Raw genomic sequence first — 24981 nt, forward strand, 5'->3', positions numbered from 1 at the left:
TTAACTTAGCCTCAAATTGAAATTTTCTGTACAGATGTCTACCATATAGAAACAAAAATACATTTGAATGAAAAAATTATGAAAATCCTGTATGAGAACTTGTAAGATATAGCCAAAACAGTGCATAAAAGGATATCTATGGCTTCAATGACTTACCTCAAAAAATAGAAAGTCTAAAATTAATGTTCTAATTCTCCAACTTAGGTAGTTTGGAAAGGAAGAGCTTAAATTTTTTAAAAACTCAAAAGAAAGACTAGAATTGTTGTTAAGTCCTTTTCAACTCTTTGCCACCCCAAGAACTGCAGTACATACATTCTTCACTATCTTACAGAGTTTGCTCAAACGCATGTCCATTGAGTTGATGATCCCATACAATCATCTCACCTTTCTGTTGTCCCCTTCTCTTGCCCTAAATCTTTCTCAGCATCAGAGTCTTTTCCAATGAGTTGGCTCTTTGCATCAGGTGGACAAAGTATTGGAGCATCAGCATCAGTCCTTCCAATGAATATTCAGGACTGATTTCCTTTAGGATTGACTAATTTGACCTCCTTGCTGTCCGCGGGACTCCCAAGAGTCTTCTCCAGCACCACAGTTTGAAAGCATCAATTCTTCAGCACTCAGCCTTCTTTATGGTCCAATTCTCACATCCGTATATGACCACTGGGAAAAGTATAGCTTTGACTATATGGACCTTTGCCAGCAAAGTGATGTCTCTGTTTTTTAATATGCTAAGTTTGACATGGCTTTTCTTCCAAGGAGCAAACATCCTTTAATTTCATGGCTACAGTCACTGTCCGCAGTGATTCTGGAGCCCAAGAAAATAAAATCTGTCACTGTTTCCACTTTTTCCCTATTTGCCATGAAGTGATGGGACTAGATGCCATGATCTTAGTTTTTTGAGTGCTGAGTTTTAAGCCAGCTTTTTCAGTTTCCTCTTTCACCTTGATCAAGAGGTTCTTTAAGTCCTCTTCACTTTCTGCCATTAGAGTGGTTTTATCTGCATATCTGAGGTTGTTGATATTTCTCCTGGCAGTCTTGATTCTAGCTTGTGATTCATCCAGCCCAGCATTTTGCATTATGTACTCTGCATATAAGTTAAATAAGCAGGATGATAATATACAGTGTTGACATACTCCTTTCCCAATTTTGAACCAGTCTGTTGTTCCATGTCTGGTTCTAACTATTGCTTCTTGACCTGCATACAAGTTTCTCAGGAGACAGGTAAGCTGGTTTGTTATTCCCATCTCTTTAAGAATTTTCAACAGTTTGTTGTGATCCACACAGTCAAAGGCTTTAGCGTGGTCAATGAAACAAAAGTAGATGTTTTTCTGGAATTCCCTTGTTTTTTCTGTGATCCAAGGGATGTTGGCTATTTGATCTCTGGTTCCTCTGCCTTTTCTAAATCCAGCTTGTACATCTGGAATTTCTCAATTCACATACTGTTGAAGCGTAGCTTGAAGGATTTCGAGCATGACATTGCTAGCATGTGAAATGAGCGCAATTGTATGGTAGTATGAACATTCTTTTGTGTTGCCTTTCTTTGGGATTGTAATGAAAACTGACCTTTTCCAGTCCTATGGCCACTGCTGAGTTTTCCAAATTTTGGCATATTGAGTGCAGCACTTTCATAGCGTTATCTTTTAGGATTTAAAATAGCTCAGCTGGAATTCCATCACCTCCCCTAGCTCTGTTCATAGTAATGCTTCCTAAGGCCCACTTGACTTCACGTTCCAGGATGTCTGGCTCCAGGTGAGTGACCACACCATTGTGGTTATTCAGGTCATTAAGACATTTTTGTATAGTTCTTCTGTGTATTCTTGCCACCTCTTCCTAATCTTTTCTGCTTCTGTTAGGTCTTTGCCATTTCTGTCCTTTATTGTGCCCATCTTGCGTGAAATGTTCCCTTGGTATCTCCAATTTTCTTGAAGAGATCGCTAGTCTTCCCCATTCTATTGTTTTCCTCTGTTTCTTTGCATTGTTCACTTAAGAAGCCTTTCTTATATCTCCTTGCTATTCTCTGGAATTCTGCCTTTAGTTGGGTATATCTTTCCCTTTCTCCTTTACTTTTTGCTTTTCTTCTTTTCTCAGCTATTTGTAAGGCCTCCTCAGATAGTCACTTTGCCCTTTTGCATTAAGTAATGTGATTAAAAGCAAACACAATATAGTGAATCAATAAAGTAAAACATGCCAGGACTCTGAAAATACTAACAGAAGAATTCAAAATTCTAAAATAGGTAAAAATAAACAAAAATAAGAATTTTTAAAAAGGGCATATGACCATAGATGTTACAAATGTTAAAGAAATGAACAAAGGTATTAAGGCAACTTTAGACCATTAAATTTGAAAACTTAGATAAAATAGATAAGTCCCTAGGAAATAATGCAACTTAAAACAAAATTGATTCAAAGAGAAATTGAGGACCTAAGTAGTATTATCATCTTTAAAAAAATTGAATCAGTAGTTAATACCTTTCCATTCAGAAGAAATTAGTGGCCCCATACAGCTTGAGAAACAAGTTATACCAACATTCAAAGAACAGGTAGTTCTAATAATACATGAACTTCCCCAGGTAATAGAAGGGTATACTTCTTAATTCAGTTTTTGAAGCTAGTCAGTTTCATAGCAAAATAAGGCAGGGAGAGGATAGAAAAGTTAAATTATAGGCCAGTCTTACTAAAGAACATAGGCGTAGGTGCTTTCTAGTTCTGTGATATAAAAAACTTTGAAGCACTCCCTCAAGGGATATTCTTTGTCTAAGCTGGTCCTAAACTGGGGAGCTGGGGACCCAATGGGTATTCCAAGTCAAGGAGAACACTAAAGTCAGATTTATTAAGATTTGAATTCCAAATTGTGTTTTCTCCTTAGACCATATCACTCAAGACAGAACATATATGTTTATTTGATCTCACAGTTCTCGTGCTTTTTTATGATATTCACTTTTCTGTTATTTTTTCCCCATATGCTTAAAGCTACTTGGGAGCCCAAAGCGTCTCTGTGATTTGGCAGGACCCAGCTCCACTGAACCTGACTCGAGAAAAAGATCAATTTCAAAAAGAAAGTCTCATCTGGATCTTCTCAAACTGTATGATATGTTCTCCTTTTGGATCTTTATTGCTTGGTGAAGACTGCTTCTCTGAATATTCTTAACGTTGTTTCTAAGTTCCTGAAATTATATGAATCTGTTATATGAGATATGACTATGTAGTAATGTACCTGAAAGCCAGAGGAGAAGTCTTATCTCAGTTTATTGTAATCATATAACTTTCCATATTTTCATATTGACTTAGAGAAAAGCCAGTGTACAAATTGTACAGAAATTCTTCATTGGGCTTATTTTGGGGAAAAACTTTTTGACTTAATATGTTACAGCTATATGATTCCTTTCCATAGAGTCCCTCTTGGAAATGGAATATTATCTGATTTGTAATAGTTGTAGTCACATGGATCTCTTCAGAAATACATTTCTTGAATAAAGGAAGGTCCATACTATCCTAGAGGCATTATAAATGTTTTCTGTTTGGAAAACTGAACATGTTACAAAAGTGAGATAATTCTATGCCTGTCCTTGTGAAGATCATAAATTTGCATCAGAATCTTTATTTGTACCTACATAAACCAGGCATCCTAAAGACTGTGATTCAAAGTGGGCCATTTTCCAGCCTGAGCACATTTGTTTCCTTTATTGTTCATTTTATTCTTTTTGCCCAGATCATTTGATTTTATGTGAATCAAGAGTATCTCTTTTGAATACCTAACTGTTCACCAGTCTAATTCTTGTTCATTTGGTAGCATTTTTCCATGTTTCCTGTACTGATGCCGTCTGCTCCTTTGAACACTTTCAGCATCATGGACGGCATGACCGAGGCGTGCATCAAGGGCGGCATCGAGGCCTGCTACGCCGCCGTGTCCTGCGTCTGCACCTTGCTGGGAGCCTTGGAGGAGCTCAGCCAGGGCAGGGGCTTGAGCGAAAGTCAAGTCCAGCTGCTGCTGCTGCGCCTGGAGGAGCTGAAGGACGGGGCCGAGTCCAGCCGCGACTCCATGGAGATCAATGAGGCCGACTTCCGCTGGCAGCGGCGAGTCCTGTCCTCGGAACACACACCCTGGGAGTTGGGGAATGAGCGGAGCCTTGACATCAGCATCAGCGTTACCACGGACACGGGCCAGACCACCTTGGAGGGAGAGTTGGGTCAGACCACACCCGAGGACCACTCGGAAAACCCCAAGAATGGCCTCAAGTCACCAGCCGTCCAGGAGGGCAAGGAGACTCTGAGTAAAGTGTCAGAACCAGAAGCTGTGGACCAGCCAGACGTGGTTCAAAGGAGCCACACGGTTGCCTACCCCGATATAACCAACTTCCTGTCCGTCGACTGCAGGATGAGGTCCTACGGATCCAGATACAGTGAGAGCAACTTCAGCGTGGACGACCAAGACCTCTCTCGGACAGAATTCGACTCCTGTGACCAGTACTCCATGGCGGCTGAAAAGGACTCCGGGAGATCGGACGTGTCGGACATTGGATCCGACAACTGTTCTTTAGCTGATGAGGAGCAGACCCCCCGGGACTGCCTGGGCCACAGGTCCCTGCGGACCGCAGCTCTGTCTCTCAAGCTGCTGAAGAACCAGGAGGCTGACCAGCACAGCGCCCGGCTGTTCGTGCAGTCGCTGGAGGGTCTCCTGCCGCGCCTCCTGGCCCTGCCCAGTGTGGAAGAGGTAGACTCAGCCCTCCAGAACTTTGTCTCTACCTTCTGCTCAGGTTTGTAATTCATTTTTTTGCTACGCAGTCCACTAGAATATTCAGAGCATTTTGTTTAATGGGCAGTTACTAGCATGCATGGAGTTTGAAGTGCTCAGAGCATCTTGATGAATCTTGGGTTTCTTAAAGAGAGCCAAGGACTGTAACTGACTGGAGGTGGTTTGTTCAAATTGTGCAGCAGTCGATGGCTAGAATACACCGAGAGGTGGATAAATGTGCAGAGGGTAAGAGGTAAGTGCCTTCTAGAAAGCTGATGCTGACTGAAACAAAATGACAGTCTGGGATTCTCAGAACACTGAATTCTTCCTATGCTTCTACACTTTGATATCTTAAAATCATAGTGTGTTGCACTTCTGGTTTGTTGACATGTTAATTATTTCAGATGAGGTCTTGGAGCAGATGCAGGCTGTCCTACCACTATATTCTGAATTCCCCTGAACTTCCCACAGTGTGCGATGCTCCAGTGTTCTATGTCAGCATAGCATTCTCCAATCTCAGACCCTTCTGTCTGCCAAATGTCAACCTTGTGACCCAAACGGCATTTAAACTGGTGTGCCGTGGGCTATCTTGGCCAGGGTATACCAGAGAATTATACTAGTTTTGCTGAAGGGCTGAAAATGATCACCCAGGATTTTGGTGAAGAAAGGAGGTAAACAATATAGGGAAGCAGCATTTAACACAGGGAATAATGAATTTATTAATAGTGAATTTAGATCATTTTCTTGTAAGGTATTTGTAGAGGGAGCATGCAGCTTTTTCCTTCATATGTAGAGAAAACCCCAGTTCTTCCTTACGGTGCCTCTTCCCTCTTTTATGAGTCACACAGAGCACTGTACTTCTGACAGTTGGTCACCAAATGTGTGAAAGTTTTCCCCTCAAACAACAAGCAAACCTCAGACAGCAGCTGAGTGTCTTACAATATAACTCAGTTCTGATGCTACCTAACCCCCACTACAGATGCCAGCTGCAAGCCCAGGCTGTCACCTGTTCTTCTAAGCGACTGGCTATAAATCAGAGCTTCTCATGACCGCTTCCTTAGGTTCACTTAATTTGTTAGAATAGCTCACAGACCTCAGGGAAACACTCACTTTTGCTTACCAATTTACTAAAGGATCTGATAAAGGATATAGATGAATGGCCAGATGAAGAGATACACAGAGTGAGGTCTCGGAGTGTCCTGAGTACAGGAGCTTCTGTCCCCATGGAGTTGGGTGGGTCACCCTCCTGGTGTGGATGTGTCTGCCAACTTGGAATCTCCCCAAACCTCTACTGCTGGGATTTATGGAGGCTTCCTCATGTAGGTGTGATCAATTATTAACTCCATTTCCAGCTCCTCTCCTCTCTCTTGAGGATGGCATGGTGGGGGTGGAGCCAAAAATTCTTTGCTCCTATCAAGGAGTTATCCAGGAGCCCACCCAGAGTCACCTCTTTAGAAAAAGAGATCGTCTTAGTGTTCTTATTACTTGGGAATTTATGAGAGTTTCAGGAGCCCTGGGTCATGGATGAGATCAAAGACACATATTAGAATAAGAGGTATTCCTAGTGTTCTTATCACTTAGGAAGTCATTAGGGTTTTAGGAGCTTTGTGCCAGGAACTGGGAGCAGAGACCAATATATGTATTTTCTATTCTCTCATAGTGCTACAGAGAGAAAGCAGTTAATGAGTGCAAAAAAATTTATAGCAGGAATAAATGATTGCCTGACCTCAGGGTGCTCAACCGTGCCTTCCCCTGAAATCCAAGGGTCTTTTGACCACACAGAACTGTCAAAAGCTAAGACCATTGCTTGTTCTTCCACCACTGAGCCCTGAACATGTGTCTGTCATGACACTTAATATATTTGTCATAGTTATATGAGTTCATGCATCCACCTTTCCCTTTCTAGACTCTTAGCTCCTTGGAAGCTACAACCCCATCTATATCACACACAAATACAAAAAAATTGTAGCCCAGTTATTGGAACTTGGTAGAAGTGACTGCTGTATTGTTAAGAAGGAGCTTAAGTATCTTAAGAAGCTGAGCAGATTGTCCTTTGTCAAATCAATCCAGGTATATTTAAGGAAGAACATTTTTTAATATGAGAGTGATCCAAAGTTATAGCATAAAGCACCAGCAGAGATATAGCACTTCTAATCCTGGACTACTCAGTAACTGTCTAATGTACCTAGTGATTAGAAAGAGATGCATATAATTTCTCAACTTTCCTAACTGCATTGCATTCTTGTTAAGGCAGTAAAATATCAGTTTCTAAGACTACCCAACATTTTTCTCAATATTTTTCTTTTAAGAATTAGATATAAAAATAGTTGGGATATTTAATTTGTGTGAAGGAATACACACATACACACAAAATCATGTTTCATTTCATTTCAAAAATTATGTTTCATTTCTAGTCATTGAAATACAAGAAAAATATATAAATATGGTTCTTAAAAATTGTATTTCTCCCTAGTACCTTATGTGCACCATTATTAAATTTTACATTCTTTTATGGAACATTCCTAGTGTATTTGTGTTGTGTGTGTCTCTCTCTCTTCTGTCTCTTTATCTCTGTTTATCTCATACACACACATGTGCACCCACACACACAAATGCTTCTTCAGTCAACATTTATAGAGAAACTTCATTGTGCTGTGTCCGAAGGGTGCAAGATATGTGTGATTTATCCTCAGTAAATATTTATTGACTGTAAATTGATGAACTTGCTCTTTGATCCCTAAAGATGTGAATAGTTATGTGCTGAAGGAGTACAACCTGAGTTGGAAGGGGTTTGGTAGGGTCTCTGAACCTGTGCATCTTCTCAACTGAAAGCATTCTTGGGAAGAGGAGCTTAGCAACTTCTCCAACCAGCTTGGTGTCCCTGGTGACAAGGCAGAGTCTGGCACCTATCAGTGATGCCCCAAAAGAGCTGTGTATCAGATCACAGCACTGCCCCTTGTTGCAGTGATGATGGCCTTAAGTAATCAAGAAATGGTAGAATTACATTTAGGCCCTTCTATGTAAAATTAAAATTATCCATACAAAATAACAGCTGCAGAAGTTTTAGCATTTAAGAATGTAAGATTTAGCTCTCAGATAAATTCATGTTTACAAACAACATCCCTTAGTAATTAAAAGACGCTGCTCCTTAGAAGAAAAGCTATGACAAACCTAGACAGCATAATAAAAAGCAGAGACTTCACTTTGCCAACAAAGGTCTATATAATCAAAGCTGTGGTTTTTCCAGTAGTCATGTACCATCGCAAGAGTTGGGCCATAATGAAGGCTGAGCGCCGAAGAATTGATGCTTTCAAACTGTGGTGCTGGAGAAGACTCTTGAGAGCCCCTTGGACAGCAGGGAGATCAAACCAGTCAATTCTAAAGGAAATCAATCCTGAATATCCATTGGAAGAACTGATGCTGAAGCTCCAATACTTTGTCTACCTGATGCAAAGAGCTGACTCATTGAAAAAGACCCTGATGCTGAGAAAGATTGAGGACAGGAAGAGAAGGAGATGACAAAGGATAAGATAGTTGGATGGCATCACCGATTCATGGACATGAGTTTGAGCAAACTCTGGGAGATGGTGAAGGACAGGGAAGCCTTGTGTGCTATAGTCCATGGGGTCACAAAGAGTTGGACACAACTGAGCAACTGAAAAACAACAACAAAGTAATTCCAGAGAATGACTTCCAAAGGCCCTACCTCCTTTCCTAGGAGAATTGGGAAATATAATCCTAGCAAAGTCTTTTACAAAATTTGAAGTAAACCTTCACACTTGTGTTTTTGTGTTTTTCAAATCAGTACTTATTTGTAGCATGTGCAGAACAGCACTTGCGTGAATTTTATTTGACCAGAATGCAGCTCCATCAACGTTGCAAACTGCTCAGCTTTTAGGTCTATAAAATGTCCCATCAGATCCAATATGTTGTGACATTAACTTTTACATGTAGAAATGAGTACTTTGAAATAAGACTTCAAAATCTTTTGGTTGTTTCTAAATGTAGCAGGTTTTTAAAATTTACTTTTAATTGGAGGATCAGTTTAGTTCAGTCGCTCAGTCGTGTCCGACTCTTTGTAACCCCATGGATTGCAGCACTCCAGGCCTCCCTGTCCATCACCAACTCCCGGAGTTCACTCAAACTCACGTCCATCGAGTCAGTGATGCCATCCAGCCATCTCATCCTCTGTCATCCCCTTCTCCTCCTGCCCGAAATCCCTCCCAGCATCAGAGTCTTTTCCAGTGAGTCAACTCTTCACATGAGGTGGCCAAAGTACTGGAGTTTCAGCTTTAGCATCATTCCTTCCAAAGAACACCCAGGACTGATCTCCTTCAGAATGGACTGGTTGGATCTCCTTGCAGGCCAAGGGACTCTCAAGAATCTTCTCCAACACCACAGTTCAAAAGCATCAATTCTTCGGTGCTCAGTCTTCTTCACAGTCCAACTCTCACATCCATACATGACCACTGGATTGCTTTATAATCTTATGTTGGCTTCTGCCATACAAACAACGTTGACACTGCCATAAGTATACACGTGTCCCCTCCCTCTTGAACCTCCCCCCGCCACCCATCCTGTCCCTCTGGGTTGTCACAGGGTACTGTGTTGAGCTCCCTGTGTTATACAGCAACTTCCCACTAGATATCTGTTTTACATAAGGTAATATATATGTTTCAGTGCTACTCTCTCAGTTCGTCCCATCATCTTCTTTCCCTGCTGTGTCTAAAGTCTTTTCTGATGGATGAACCTAGAGCCTGTTATGCAGAGTGAAGTAAGTCAGAAAGAGAAAAACAAATATTGTATATTAACGCATATATATGAAATCTAGAAAAATGGTAATAATGAAGCAAATGTAGTTTGTAGTGATTGTCTATAACCAAGTTGTTAGTTTTTTTTTTTTTAATTCTGGTGACCTCCACAGCACTTTTACCAATTAGGAATTGGTCTCTATATCTGAATTACAGACTCATCACTCTGTGGTCCTGCTGCCAGTAAGCTGGTTCTCTTCAGGTACTGCATTTAGTGGTTCAGTGGATCCCACTGACTGTTGCTGTGGGTCAGCTGAAGCTACTGGGTACGCGGCTGGGTCCACGTGAGGCAGAGCTCTCCCTCCAAGATGAAAGACGATTGAAAGAGAAACCTCTGTCCCTGTGAGACAGAGGAATGGCAGATTTCCTTTGTTCCCCGAGAGAAAGTTAGGAAAGCAAAAACAGGAGAAGGGGAGAAAGAGTTTCCTGGAGTCATAACCAGATATTTTACTCATTATTTCCTTCCGTGTCAAAAGCTTCAAACCTTATTTTCCCCAAAACTCCCATCAAACATTTGTCCCTGACTGGTTATCAGGGTCCACCATCCTGGCTGAGGTCAGCCTTACTTGGCATTTCTCAGGGCCCCCTGTTCTCCAATACTTAAACATACAGTTGAGATGTCTCCTTAATTCCACATAATTCAAGGGGCTTTTTCTTTGAAAAAAATTAAAGTTTTTTGGGGTAGGGTGGGGGGTAGTTTGCAAACATCCAGACAAACCTGGGTTTCATTATGATATTAATATCTTTAATAGACTACTGGAGTGGGTAACCTATCCCTTCTTCATTGGATCTTCCCAACCCAGGAATTGAACTAGGGTCTCCTGCATTGCAAGGGGATTCTTTACCAGCTGAGCTACCAGGGAAGTCCATCTTTAATAGGAAGCTGGTATTGAATGTGAACAGCGCACATTCAATACCAGCCAAAATGCCTCTTATCCTCCATAGAAGAAAATGGTGTCTGTATACGGCCCCCATGGGGGTGAGAAAGCAACAGCTGGCCTCCCACAGCCACTGACAGAGGGGCGTGCTCATAGGCTTTGGGATTGCTGTTCCTCAGATCAGTAGTGTTTGGTTGGAATCTAGAAGCTCACTATGACCAAGTGTGAGCTTATTGCAAGCAACCTAATATTTATCAAGTGCCAAACTTCAGAAAAGGTAATATAGATAATGAAAGTAAAAGTGTTAGTCACTCAGTCATGCCCAGCTCTTTGTGACCCCATGGACTATACAGCCCACCAGGCCCCTCTGTCCATGGAATTCTCCAGGCAAGAATTCCTGGTAGCCATCCCTTTCTCCAGGGGATCTTCCCGACCCAGGGATCAAACCCAAGTCTCCCACACTGCAGGCAGATTTTTTACTGTCTGAGCCACCAGGGAAGCACAATATAACTCATGAATTTCAACTGTGCAGGAAATATGTATGTCTTTAAATTAAAACAAATTTGACTCCTGACCTGCAACCTACCTAGCTGGCTAGACATTTGATCTCTGCTAGCCCTCAGGGCGGAGAAGACAATGGCACCCCACTCCAGTACTCTTGCCTGGAAAATCCCATGGACGGAGGAGCCTGGAGGGCTGCAGTCCATGGGGTCGCTGAGGGTCGGACACAACTGAGTGACTTCACTTTCACGCATTGGAGAAGGAAATGGCAACCCACTCCAGTGTTCTTGCCTGAAGAATCCCAGAGACGGGGGAGTCTGGTGGGCTGCCGTCTATGGGGTCACACAGAGTCGGACACAACTGAAGTGACTTAGCAGCAGCAGCAGCCCTCAGGGTCCCATGCCAGGGTAAATCTAGAAGCAGGAGTTTGTGTGGGGTCTGGGTTCATGTCACCAGTGAACCCTCACTGTATACTTCACAGGCTTTCTGTGGGTCCTGTGATTTTCCTACCTCCCTGCCAGTGTGGGGCCTGGAATGCTCAGGCAAGGCCGGGAGGCCCTGTGCATATACTTTGTCCTCCTCCAGGGTCCTGCCAACCTCCAGATGCTGCCAGGCAGCAAGAAGCCCCAGACCTCCAATCCCTGCCCAGCCAGAGAGTGGCCCTTCTCTTCCTTGCTGCTTTCTCTTTTCATCACCTCTGGGTGCATGTCATTTGCATGCACATATTTAGGATGGGCTGTTTCACCTACATCCCTAAATCCATCCTCAGGGTGTTTACAGGAGCAAATGTAGCATTGGGGCGAACATAGTATCAGATGAAGAGAAGTGGACTTGGGTAAGTTTTGTCACCCCCAAGCTCTCTGTGACAGCAGCTTTCTCTGGCTGAATGAGACCATCTTTAGAGCATGAGGTTTCATTGGTTTTTGTTTTTCCAGTTAATTTGTTAAAAAAAAACCAAAAAACAAAATATAGGTACCTTTCAAAATGAAAAGCATACTATGAAATGTAAAAGAATGTTTTGAAAAAATAGTTGGAGGAAACCAATAACTATTTATTTATACATATATTTGAAACTGTTTCCTTGTTTGTTAATAGCTTTTATATTTTAATTAATTTATTTTAATTGGAGGATAATTACTTTACAATATTGTGATGGTTTTTGCCATACATCAGCAAGTCAGGCATAAGCACACATATGCCCTCCCATCTCAAACCCCCCTCCCACACCCCTCCCCACCCCATCCCTCTAGGTTGTCCCAGAGCACTGGCCTTGGGTGCCCTCCTTCATGCATCAAACTTGCACTGGTTATCTATTTTACATATGGTGATGTATGTTTCAATGCTATTCTCTCAAATCATCCCACTCTCTCCTCCCACTGAGTCCAGAAGCCTGTTCTTTACATTTGTGTCTCCCTTGTGTTAACAGCTCTTACTGAGATATAATTCACATACTATGCAGTGCACCCTTTTCAAGTCCCTAATTCAAAGGGGTTTTTCTAATATATTACATTATTATTTGTGTTAGTTGCTGCAGTGAATATTGACATATAGGTATGTGTTCAAATTCCTGTTTTCAGTTCTCCTGGTAAACTCCTGCTGCTGCTGCTGCTAAGTCGCTTCAGTCGTGTCCGACTCTGTGCGACCCCATAGACGGAAGCCCACTAGGCTCCCCCGTCCCTGGGATTCTCCAGGCAAGAACATTGGAGTGGGTTGCCATTTCCTTCTCCAATGCATGAAAGTGAAAAGTGAAAGTGAAGTCGCTCAGTCGTGTCCGACTCTTAGCAACCCCATGGACTGCAGCCCACCAGGCTCCTCCATCCGTGGGATTTTCCAGGCAAGAGTACTGGAGTGGGGTGCCATTGCCTTCTCCGGGTAAACTCCTAAGAGTGCTGAATTGCTGGGTCATACGGTAATTCTGTTTAGCTTTTGAGGAACATTATTACTTTTAGAAGTAATAAAAGTAATAATGGACTTTTATTTGGACACGGACTGTAGCCTGCCAGCTTCTCCTGTCCATGGAATTCTCCAGGCAAGAGTACTGGACTGGGTAGCCATCCATATTGCAGGCGGATTCTTTACCATCTGAGCCACCAGGGAAGCCCACTTTTAGCAAAGTTTGTGCTTATGAGTTACTGCACTAAGCATCTTAAATGTTTGCATCTAGTTGCCATAGTGAACTTGTTTGTTCATTTTCATTCATTCAGCAAATAATTTTAAAGAATCTACTATGTATTAGACTCTGTTCTAGGCACTGGTGTTATCTAGTGAAAAGAACTGACAAAATCCCTCCCTCTCATAGGTCTTATGTAATAGTAGTCATGGCAAACAGTAAGCGAAAATCTATTAATAAATGCCATTAAGGCAATGAATAAAAATGCCTGGTGAGGCGGAATATTACAGAGGATGAGGGTAGTGGGCCAGATGCTATTTTGGATGGAATTAAAGGGGAATGTCTGTGACAAGCTAGCACTTGAGCAGAGCCCTGAAAGAATCAAGGAGGCAGCAAGTCATCCAAAGATCTTGGGAGACCTCTGTGGGGTAGGTGTGGAGGGGACAGAAATGTGAATGCCCTGAGGCGTGTCCAGACTTGGTGAGGTCAAAGAACAGCAGACAGTTTGGGATGACTGAGGGGAGTAAGAGGAGGCAGGGGGAGTGTCGGGGTTTTTTTATATTGTGATTTGGAGAGTTTGAGCAGTAGATAGAGGTAATCAGTTATTTTGCCTATCTCTAGGTAAAGAAGGGTTTAAGTGATTTTACCAAAGCTCCTGGGGAGTAACCAACAAGGTTTTCCCAAATAGGTTTGCTATGGAGTGCTTGCTCTTTCCCACCAGGCTAGGGCACACATCTGCCATGACACTGTTCCTCGCTGGCTGTTCTACGAGATGTCTTTGTCCCTGGGACTGGTTGGTGGCTCCACTAAGTGGTCAGCAGTGTCTGCCCAGCGTGCTGTTTGAGGTCTCTGGGTTTTCTCCCATAGGTATGATGCATTCACCAGGGTTTGATGGGAACAGCAGCCTGGGCCTGCAGATGCTGATGAACGCGGACAGCCTGTACTCGGCGGCGCACTGCGCGCTGCTGCTCAACCTGAAGCTCTCCCACGGTGACTACTACCACAAGCGGCCCACCCTGGCACCCAGCACCATGGTGAGTGTGCGTCTTTCCCGACCAGGCCTGCCAAGGACCAACAGCGGCCTCTGGGCTGGCACCCGAGCATCGTTGGCCAGAGAGGGATGACTTGGCCGTACCCACAGGGCTGTGGAGGGCGGGCACTCACCATCCACAGGAACCTTTGTGCAGATTGCACAGAACGGTGAACCACAGGGCTACCCACTTGGTTCCAGGAGCAAAGAGCACCAATGTACCCGCATTGGCTGCCTGCCAGTGGCCCAGTAACTCCATTGCGTGGCATTAAACACACATTCAAAAACGTGATCAGCTTAGTAAGTAAGCGCTGGGCTCTGAAATCTACCGAGACATATGCATACCCAGAGCCAAGCTGCCTAACACTGATAACAAAGTCCCTCTGTAAGGCGGTGAGAGTGATGGGAGGGCCTGTTTCATGGTTGGCTCCCTGGCATGAGCAGGCCCCTCCATAGTGGACCCCAGCACCAGTTCAAGAGCCTACAGCCTTGAAGCTGCCTGAAGGGATCATTTGTCTGGTAAACGATGAACAGATTGTACACTTCTGAAGGTGAGTGGTGGCTATATGAGTGTCAATCAGGTATCTCTTGAGACACGTATGTCCTTCAGGGAGCACAGGTCACCTCTGGTGCTGACGGGGTGGTGAGAAGGAGGTGCTTTGAAACGTCTCTGTGCAGCTTCTAATCCTCCCACACGCCAGAGAGTAAAAATATCAAGTGTGGTATCTCTACTTCTGTTGTTGTTTAGTTGGTCAGTCATGTCCTACTCTTTGCAATCCCAGGGACTGTAGCCCACCAGGCTCCTCTGTCCATGGGATTTCCCCAGTCAAGAATACTGGAAGCAGGTTGCCATTTCCTTCTCCAGGGGCTCTTTCCCACTCAGGGATTGAACCCACATCTCCTGCATTGGCAGGAGGATTCTTCACCACTGAGCCGCCAGGGAAGCCCACTCCTTCTGTAGGTTTCTTAAAAGGATCACGCAAGTGAAAGGACCTTCATGAAGTCTGTGACCTTTCCACCACAGTTTCTGCTTCCCTTCCGACCTCCTGAGCCCAATCAGCAGAGTCGTGTTTTTCCTGTAAGCAGTGACTCAGTGACTCCAGGGACGTGGGAGCCTGTTGTTTGCAGGGGGTCGTACATGGTCGTTTTCTCCTGTGATCTTCTCTGCAGAAAGAGTTCATGAAGCAGGTCCAGACCAGCGGGGTGCTGATGGTCTTCTCCCAGGCCTGGATTGAGGAACTTTACCACCAGGTTCTTGACAGAAACATGCTCGGAGAAGCCGGCTACTGGGGCAGCCCTGAAGACAACAGCCTCCCCCTCATCACCATGCTGACGGGTCAGTGGCTCCTTGCAGGGCTCCGTGGCGCTCAGGGGTGGGAGGGCTCAGGCTTTGAAACAGCACCCATAAAGCCTCCCTGGCCATTGGTGACAGTTCCCAGGAAGTGTCATGAATTCACCTCACAACAGCTTTCTGTCCTTCTTCCATGTGGGACTCTGCAGGCTCACTGTGCCCCATTATATTAGGAATTAAAAGTGAAAGTCCCTTCAGTTGTGTCCAACTCTTTGCAACCCCATGGTCTGTAGCCCGCCAGACTTCTCTGTCCATGGAATTCTCCAGGCCAGAATACTGGAGTGGGTCACCATTCCCTTCTCTAGGGGATCTTCCCAACCCAGGGATCGAACCCAGGTCTCCCGCATTGCAGGTGGATCCTTTACCATCTGAACCACCAGGGAAGCCTAGATTATGAATTACTTAGCATCTGTGTCCATTGGATAAAACCGTAGACTTTTTCTGGGGATATGAAGTACTGTCTGGGCGCAAAGCCCAGAGTTATTCCTGGAAGCTCTCACAAAAGATACCCTGTATGATTCAGTGCTCCTGGGAATTTGCCAGCAATGTAAAATCATTGATTTTAAACTTGGCTTCTTCCCCATTTCTTGTCCATATCAGAGATCCTCCCTTACCTTCCCAGCTGTACCAGAGTTAAAAATTATGTAGGAAGAGATAAACTGGAAGATTGGATTGATGTGTACACACTACTATATATAAAATAGGTAACTAATAAGGACCTGTGTATAGCACAGGGAACTCTACTCAGTACTCTGTAATGGCATATGTGGGAAATGAATCTAAAAAAGAGTGGCTATATGTATAACTGATTGACTTTGCTGTACAGCAGAAACTAACACAGCATTATGAATCAACTATACTCCAATAAATTTTTCTTAAAAACCATGAAGGGGCAGTTGATTAAAGTTGAATATGGATTTGAACTACATAATAAAATTTTATTAGTGTTAGATTTCTTAACTTAAATGATACTGTATTTATGGGTAAAAGGACTGGATGTTTCCACTTATTCTAAATTGGTTAAGAAGCAATATAGATACATACACAGAGAATTGTGGAATAAATGGGGCAAGGTGAAAGTAACTGGTGAATCTGTGATATGTGTGTGTGATGTCACATCAATAATACATATATCAATAATATGTCTCATACTTAATACATACACTCAAGGAGAGTTCCTTGTACTATTCTTGTAACTTCTGAAATTTGAAATTAAAAGTTACAAAAATATTATATAAAAAAAGAATGCAAGATAGTTGCCCAGAATCTATGTCTTTAGCATCCAGAGTTTTCATTTCTATTAGAGATTTTTGGAAGCAGTATGGGATGCAGTCATAAGGCAACATTTTGGCAAAAGCAGCCATTCATGGCTTTACATGGCATAACCACAATGTCAGGTCAAGATCAGGGGTTGCTCAAAAGTTTGGACTGGTTATCAGGAACCTTCATAAATTAGATCTTCAGGCTTGTCCTATATTTGATCTGAGTTCCTAGACTGGTTCCTGATCTGAGTGATCGTCTCATGGCTTCCGCTGATGGTATAAGTAGAGCATGGCCCTACACAGACACCATTTATTTTATTAATTATAATATTTACATCAGTTTGAAAAATAGGAATTCATATTTATGAAGACATTTATGAGACATTTAGTCAGTCTGCTTGTAAGGAATGCTTGTTTTCCATCAGACTCCACAAACTACCTTCAGACCGAGATTACAGTCCTGCCCAGAGCTTCTAAGTGCCTTGGAATTTAGATGAGGATCCTAAACCTGCCAGTCTTAATTTTCAAATGCCATCCTTTCTGCCAAAATTAATCTCTGAATTTCTTCCCTGAACCTTAGTACAAGGAGTCATTTAGTAGATGTAAAAATGATCACATACCAGGCTATTCACAGGAGCCATTTTCATTGGTCATCACTGTTAATCAGCTGTGTCTTTTATAATGGAACAATAAGTTCAATTGCTTCATCCATAGAAAAGTTATCTAGCTTTTGATTAGTGATAGAAAATCAGAAGCTTTTCATAAGAATTCTACAGATTTAGATTCTGTGATTCTTTGTAACAGATTTCAAGTATGAAGTGACAAGTGAATTTGAGCAGCAATTAACCTAGAGCTTAGAAACGTCCATCTGGTCTTCATTTTGTGCAAGGAAAAGCAATAGCAATCTGGTGATCAACACTGTACTACCTGTGGCCATCCCTTATGTCATGTTGTGTCAGAGTGTTCTGTACAACTGGGGGTTTTAGCACTTGGATAAGCTTTGTGTTACCTGAATTCATCAGTTCATTAGCTAGCACGGAGGAAACAAAACTGTTACATGGCAGTTTCTAGGATGTCATTAGACCATTTGACCATCAGTAAATTAATTCAGTGAAACTAGTCTGTTCCTACTGAGTCGTCAGATATTTCTCACTGCCTTCCCCCCACCCAGTTTTACTGAGATATAACTGACCCATGACACTGTATGAAGAATATGAATACTAAGTCCGATTTCTTCCTTTGCCAGCCTCATGACCTTGGGCAATTTTCTTATTTTGAAAACTTATTTCCTCCTTCATGAAATATCAATAGGAAAAATAATACCTACCCTGCCTGCCTACACAGAGTTGTAGGTCTAATAAAAAAAAATGTTAAGTGAAAACACTTTGAAAATGGTACAGTGTTATTAGTAAGGTACTGTGCTTTCCAAGGGCTTCTCTAATAGCTCCGTTGGTAAAGAATCCACCTGCAATGCAGGAGACCCCGGTTCGATTCCTGGGTTGGGAAGATCCTCTGGACAAGGGATAGGCTATCCCCTCCAGTATTCTTGGGCTTCCCTTGTGGTGGGTGCTTTCCAATCAGGTTATATGATAATCTTACCAAAGAGACTTATTCTCCTCTTAATTCTTATGAGGAAGTACTGAAAGATCCATGTTGGAGTAACCTGGTACATATAAAATGTGGGAATAATGCCTTGGTTTGGAATAAAAGGGAGTATTCAAAGGTCAAAATATTCTAAATCAACAGATTTTCTAACAGAGATAGCAGAATTTATCTTTATTTTTTCAAAGAAAAAATATGCATCAGTCTAACAGAAGAAAGCTCTAGCAATGAAAGAAAACTGTACTGAATGGATAAAACAAAAATTTTTAACATTCTGATAACAGGTTATTATATACTTGGTACATAATGAATCCCATGGCTATTCATTGGGGGAAAAAATGAATATTGTGGTAGCTGTTTTTGACTACAGTGTTCTTTAAAAAGGAGGGGAAACACCTTGCCCTTTTTCCTTGACAGATATCGATGGCTTAGAGAGCAGTGCAATTGGAGGGCAGCTGATGGCCTCAGCTTCGATGGAGTCTCCTTTCACCCAGGGCAGGAGAATTGATGACTCCACGGTGGCAGGTAGTGACTTGGGTCTTGGGTTTATGAATATGCATCCATTGTGTGTGTTATCATCTATTAAGTTATTATGCGGCAGCTTTTTGTGCTGACATAAATGAATTAAGATTTTTGCCTTGGCAGGAAAATACCTGATAGAAGTTACTGGCATCACCCAGCTGCTGATGCCACATTCATTATTTATAAGCATTAACTGAAACAGTCTGATATCCATTCCATTGTATTTCCTGTAGTAAAATTGCATACACCTCAGTAATGCTAATGGGATGGCCAGAGAATCCCATGGCATTCATCACCAGGTCATTTTTGCCTCTGGAAGGTAACCCACGCCCCTTCACATTCTAGGTGTGGCATTTGCTCGCTATATTCTGATTGGCTGCTGGAAGAACTTGATCGACACTTTATCAACCCCCCTGACGGGCCGAATGGCCGGCAGCTCCAAAGGGCTGGCCTTCATCTTGGGAGCTGAAGGCATCAAAGAACAGAACCAAAAAGAACGCGATGCTATCTGCATGAGCCTCGACGGGCTACGGAAAGCCGCGCGTCTGAGCTGCGCTCTAGGTAAGGCAAGGTAGGGTATTCCTGACCCGTGGCCCAAGGGGTGTCCCTGAGGAATGCGTTATGAGTGGCCCTGGTGGACAAGTCTTTTAGAAGTAGTTTTGCCAGATGAACGGCTAGAGAATAAACTCAGTTAAAGGGTGATTTGTTTGTTTTCTCTAAAGGAGTTGCAGCCAACTGTGCTTCGGCCCTCGCCCAGATGGCAGCTGCCTCCTGTGTCCAGGAGGAGAAAGAGGAAAAGGAAACCCAGGAACCCAGTGATGCCATAGCACAAGGTAGCGACAGAAAGGCCAGAATCCACCTGGAACCTCATGTGAGGTCTGCGCACACAAGCAGACACATTCCTCCCTGTTGCATATGTGATACACGGCACATTGTATACACCACTGATGACGAGACCCTGCCCGACCACAGACTTACGTCTGTTTTATGGGCTGATCCTCCAGATGCTCAGTAGATCCCTGTGAAGATAAGAGATATACTGGCCCCCGGTGACTAAGAAAGTGCATGTGGCTGCTAGCCAGAGGCCCCTCAACTCAGCTCTTCACACCTCTGGTGTTCTCTGACCACTGGCTTTGGAACTGCCTAGGGGTGCACATTTGAGGACCCCTCAGGCTACGGGGGAGGGCAGAAGGGCCTGTGTTCTGAAGCAGGGATCACACTGATGGAGGAATCCCGAGAGGAGGCTCAGGGTTTTCTTGTTGGAGAAAACCCAAGCTTTGTGAACTGAGGAAAGAGTTGATTTTTAACTTGATAAAATCGGTTCATCGATGAAGCAGATGGTTATCTAGATAAGAGAATAGCCTGTCTCATAGGAATGGAAGATGAATGGCAGGCAGCAAACGAGGAAAAATTGGGAGCTTGGGCCGACTTGTGCTAACATTGTATCAGGTGCAAAAAATAAGTAGTCACAGAAAGAGTTGGCATCTTTTTAGCTGAGAAAATACAGGTTAGGTTGGTGTTCCTCGAACTTGAGTAATAGAGACCCATGTGAAAGCAGACCAACTCTCACACATCCCCACTGTTAATAGCAAAAGGGTATCACACTTGCACTAAAAATGTACAACTATAAGTTACATAAAAGCACTTAAATATCTCCAAAACCTATTAAACCACAGCTAATATTTGAATTATAGACAAAAAATTAAATCAGTATCACATCCAGGAGACAAATGATGCTTTACTAAAAATCAGTTTGCCCCTTACAGTAGGAGCATGGTTTGGCTTCCTCTGAAGTGAGCATGCTGTGTTTCTGGGTTCTGGACTCGATTATCCCACTAGACCCATCTTCCAATGACTGGACAGCTTGGTTCATGGAGGATGCTCTCATTTGTCCCTGCCTTGGCATTTTGCATAATTGACATTTTCAGTCACCTTCTACATCTTTCTCACACATTATCTACAATTTTAAAAGTATTATTTGAAGATCACAAGAATAAATGTAAACTCTGGGAGTAAAATATGGGCATTTTCAGTTATAAAGCAGTCATCATGGTACTCAGAGTGTACAAGCATGTTGTTTTAGATGGTCATCATTGTGAACACCTAACAATAAATAAACCTCAGAGAGGACTTGCTGACTGCCAGGAATTCTTTCTTATTTTCAGTATGAGTATACAGGGCCAGAAGACGGGTCTGGGCACAGACGGCTTTAGCTGGGATTGGCACTCAAAGCCCATCCTCGCTGCTGTGACTGACCCAGATCCCAGCTTGAATCCATCCACTTCTGAAACCACAGAGCTGGTGTCAACAGTGTCTGTGGGCCTGTGGGCTGGGTAGTTTGCATGATGAGCCTCGGGGACGTGTCACTGAAGATTTCACTGCCAGTGACCTCTAGCGACGTCTCCAGTTTCCTGTTGCCCTTGCACAAGCACACGTTCTCTCCTTTCCCTCCATTCTCACTCCCCTTCTGTCTCCCTTACTTGGACGGTACTGTAATGAATGTCTTTCTGGTGCAGTGAAACTAAAAGTGGAGCAGAAGCTGGAGCAGATCGGGAAGCTGCAGGGGGTGTGGCTGCACACAGCCCACGTCCTGTGCATGGACGCCATCCTCAGTGTCGGCCTGGAGATGGGCAGCCACAACCCCGACTGCTGGCCACACGTGTTCAGGTGCGCAATGGGGTCCCCGCCCTGCAGGCCTGCCACCTGCCTGCCACGGGGGTGGGGAAGAGGGTGCTGTGCGGAAGAAGTAGACTTCCATGCCTGCCAGTACTTCAGTGGTGCTCAGTTACTAAGTCATGTTCGGCTCTTTGCAACCCCATGGACTGTAGCCCACCAGGCTACTCTGTCCATGGGATTTCCCAAGCAAGAATGCAATAGTGGTTGCCATGCCTTCCTCCAGGGGATCTTCCTGGCCCAAGGATGAAACGCATGTCTCATGCATTGGCAGGCAGACTCTTTACCACTGAGCCACCAGGGAAGGCCCTGTAGATTACAGTAAGTCACAGAGTTTGGATAAACGCTAAATGAGAGATTAAAAAGAGAAGAGGGAATAAGGGCTTAACTGAATATATATGTTGAAGAACACAGTGACAGAACTAAATTTAGAAAACAGTGAATTATCACTTGACATTGTCTGAGAGGCAGATATGTTGTCTCAGGGAAGAAAAACTGATTCTTAAACAGAGTCTGGTAAAAGACCACATAAGTTAGGTGAATAAGGCATATTTAAAAGCTGGTCATGTGTCAGTAACATAACATTCCTGTATGTTTAGTAATGTCTTTACTGAAAGGACTTTTGATAAATTACATGGATACGTAATAAATACAACTTTTAATTTAGCTAGACAAAGAAAAAAATGGAGTAGCCTTTTGTGCCAAAATTGGCCAAAAGTTTGGCTCTTAGCTTTACAGTATCAAAATAAAAGGACCTCCCGTGACACCTGTAAAATAAAAGCAAAGGAAGAGCACTACAGTCCTCCCACAGCCAAGAAGAAAGCCCTTCCTCCTCCAGCACTGGCAATCAGCCAGGCCTGAGACAAAGGAAGGACCACCATCCCCCAGCAGCAGGCACAGGGCGGCTGCCCGCCTTCTTGCCCTTCTCCTCGGCATATACCCGCCGTCTCCAAGCTCAGTTCTGGCCAAGCAGCGGAGGGGCGCTCGGTAGCAGGATGACAGCCCCACGGCCAGGCTCAGGTGTCCTGATCTTGCCTAGGGCAGTGGCCTAACCTAGGTTCTGTTTATCATCCTCAAAGAAAATCCAGCCTTGAGTGAGTTTGGTTGACTTTCAAAGATCCTTCTAGGGTTGAAAAGCCCACAAGAGGCTTTTGTGGAGAGGAGCGTGTGAAAGGGCCAGGATGAATTGGTGTGGAGCACAGTGGGTTCTACTGTGGGGGCTGGTGACCAGATGTTCTCCATTGCTTTCACAAGCAAACAGGGAAAAGATTTAACTTGTACCTAAGCGATTTATTTGGATCAAAAAACTGGCCCAATTATGGAACATCAGAGTAGATTATCCAAAGTAGTCTTTCCTAGTAGCTGGACTTATCCTGGGATGAATGGTCTCCAGTCCCAGGTCCTGTCAGGGAACAGTTTGTTTGGAAGCTGAAGATTGTACTACGTTGTGTCTTTTCTCTGAGTTGACTGTGATCAGGTGACTACTCCGCTCCAGTAGGGGTTACGTGGAGTTGTCAGGACCGAGTGGGACAAAGCTGGGCGGAATCCCTGAAATGAGGGCCCACTGTGGCCAGAGAGCCAGTCCACCATATGCATATTCATTCTGGGATCTCAGAGAAAGGAGATGTTTCCCAAATCCTAGAGCACAAGACAGAGAGGGAAGAGGGCCTTTTGGGAAAATGCATTCAAACAGCCAAAGTCCTGATAAGCCAGTATCTGGACAGGACAGACTGAGATGAACAGAGTTTTGTTCCCATACTTTCCCAGAGGAATCCCCCCAACTCCCACCTCCACCTCCAGGCTGTGTGGTCCAACTCAAAATAAATGTATATAGTGAAGAGAGAGGGAGCGGGGAGGGGGGAGGAACGCGGCCTTCGCTGGAGGAGGGCAGTGATTCAGGAGGGCCGTGAGGCTGGCCCAGCTCCTCCGTATCTCCTTGTGGGGTTGACCATGCTGGCCTGGCTGGCTGCGACTCAGCAGCTGCTTATGTGTGACTCTCTGCAGGGTGTGCGAGTACGTGGGCACCTTGGAACACACCCACTTCAGCGATGGCACCTCTCAGCCCCCGCTGACCATCAGCCAGCCCCAGAAGGCCCCCAGAGGCGGACTCCTTGGGGACCTGGAGAGTGAGGGCTCACCCCAGGAGCAGAGCCTGGAGCAGGAGAGCTCCCTGAGCACGGCCCCCATCATCCAACCGCTCTCCATCCAGGAGCTCGTCCGAGAAGGCAGCCGAGGCCGGGCCTCTGACTTCCGTGGGGGCAGCCTCATGACAGGCAGCAGTGCCGCCAAGGTGGTGCTCACGCTCTCCACGCAGGCTGACAGGTGCGTGTCATTCCCAACACACCCAGGGCGGAGCGGGGAATGGAAGGCTCCTCTGCTCCCCTTTCCCTGCTCCCCTCCCTCTCCCCTTCCCCTTCTCTCCCCCTGCCCCCCAGAGCACCCTTCCCCTGCTGACCACACTGCATCCTTCTCTTCTGCTCCAAAATCATTCCCAGGACAACTTGATTTGTTAGCCAGTCATGGAAGCCTCTTGTAATTTTTTTCAAGCCCACTTCTGTCTCACACTCAGTATGAACTCTTGTTTAGTGACGATGGCTGGAGGCTTTTGAGCGGAGAGCAGTCTACCCAGGGCAAAGGTTCTGCACCTACTCTGTGTCCACAGGCAGCTTCCTCTCCGTGGGTCCTGATTTCTCATAGCAAAATACAGTCATAAAGTAACTCATAGGGTAGCCATAAGGTTCAATTAATAAGTTTGAAGCAGTTAGAACAGAGCTTGGCAAATAGTAAATGTTCACTATTTTTGATGGTAATATTTTAAAATCGTATACCCAAGAGTATGATCTATTCTAAATTGATGCCCAGCAACCATGTTAAGGTGAAGAGGGAGAAATCAGCAGGCATCCCAGCTGTTTAGTGGCCCTTCTTGATGTGGAGAGCGCTTTGGTCACCTTCACCTGGGGCCCACCCCTCTCTACTCCCCATGCTTGGTAGTTGTGCCCCAGACCACCCAGTACGGGTGCAGTGAGGCTCACACGGGAGTGCAGAGAGATGTAGGAAGAGCGTTGCTGGCTGGGCTCAGAAACCCGAATTCGTTCCTGGCTTTGATATCATCCAACTGGATAGTCGTGTCTGTGTAAATAGTTGCACTGAGACTCAGTTTCTTCATCCACTAACTCAGGACAATAATCCCTTTTTCCTGTTTAACCATTAAGGTGGCTTTGAAAGTGTTTTGGAATCTGAAAAGTGGTATACAGGTGTCAGGTGGGATGTAATATTCTTCCCACTAGCAAAGAAGAAAAAGAAATGACTAATGAGATCTAGAAACCAAATGGTATTGAAATTGCAAGCCACGAGAAAGATGTATTTATTTCAATAATTTACCCATCTTAAAACCGTGTGCCTCATGTCACCTCTTCAGGGCCTTGTTATTCAACTTCTGTTGGAGACACTCTCCCTTTCACAGCACATGGCAGCCCAGAGGGCTGCTTGCCCGTCTGGTGTCATCATGG

The 24981-nt window shown here is 44.2% G+C and overlaps 1 protein-coding gene across 9 annotated transcripts in view; it reads left to right on the top strand.

Annotated features, from left to right (window-relative positions):
- The window catches only part of ARFGEF3 (ARFGEF family member 3), a 178504-nt gene that overhangs the window by 104718 nt on the left and 48805 nt on the right, over window positions 1-24981 (top strand). For all 9 annotated transcript variants that reach the window (XM_086318045.1, XM_086318047.1, XM_086318053.1 and 6 more), the window contains 9 exons: window positions 2971-3083; window positions 3844-4754; window positions 13900-14066; window positions 15233-15398; window positions 18695-18802; window positions 19145-19360; window positions 19522-19632; window positions 21316-21466; window positions 23477-23794. In XM_086318045.1, the coding sequence (XP_086174171.1) occupies window positions 2971-3083; window positions 3844-4754; window positions 13900-14066; window positions 15233-15398; window positions 18695-18802; window positions 19145-19360; window positions 19522-19632; window positions 21316-21466; window positions 23477-23794 (2261 nt within the window). The remainder of the gene's footprint in view (window positions 1-2970; window positions 3084-3843; window positions 4755-13899; window positions 14067-15232; window positions 15399-18694; window positions 18803-19144; window positions 19361-19521; window positions 19633-21315; window positions 21467-23476; window positions 23795-24981) is intronic.

The sequence above is a fragment of the Bos grunniens genome, chromosome 9 (genome assembly GCF_055505025.1).
Source record: "Bos grunniens cultivar Pamir isolate PY7600 chromosome 9, Bosgru_T2T1.0, whole genome shotgun sequence".
Taxonomy (NCBI): domain Eukaryota; kingdom Metazoa; phylum Chordata; class Mammalia; order Artiodactyla; family Bovidae; genus Bos; species Bos grunniens.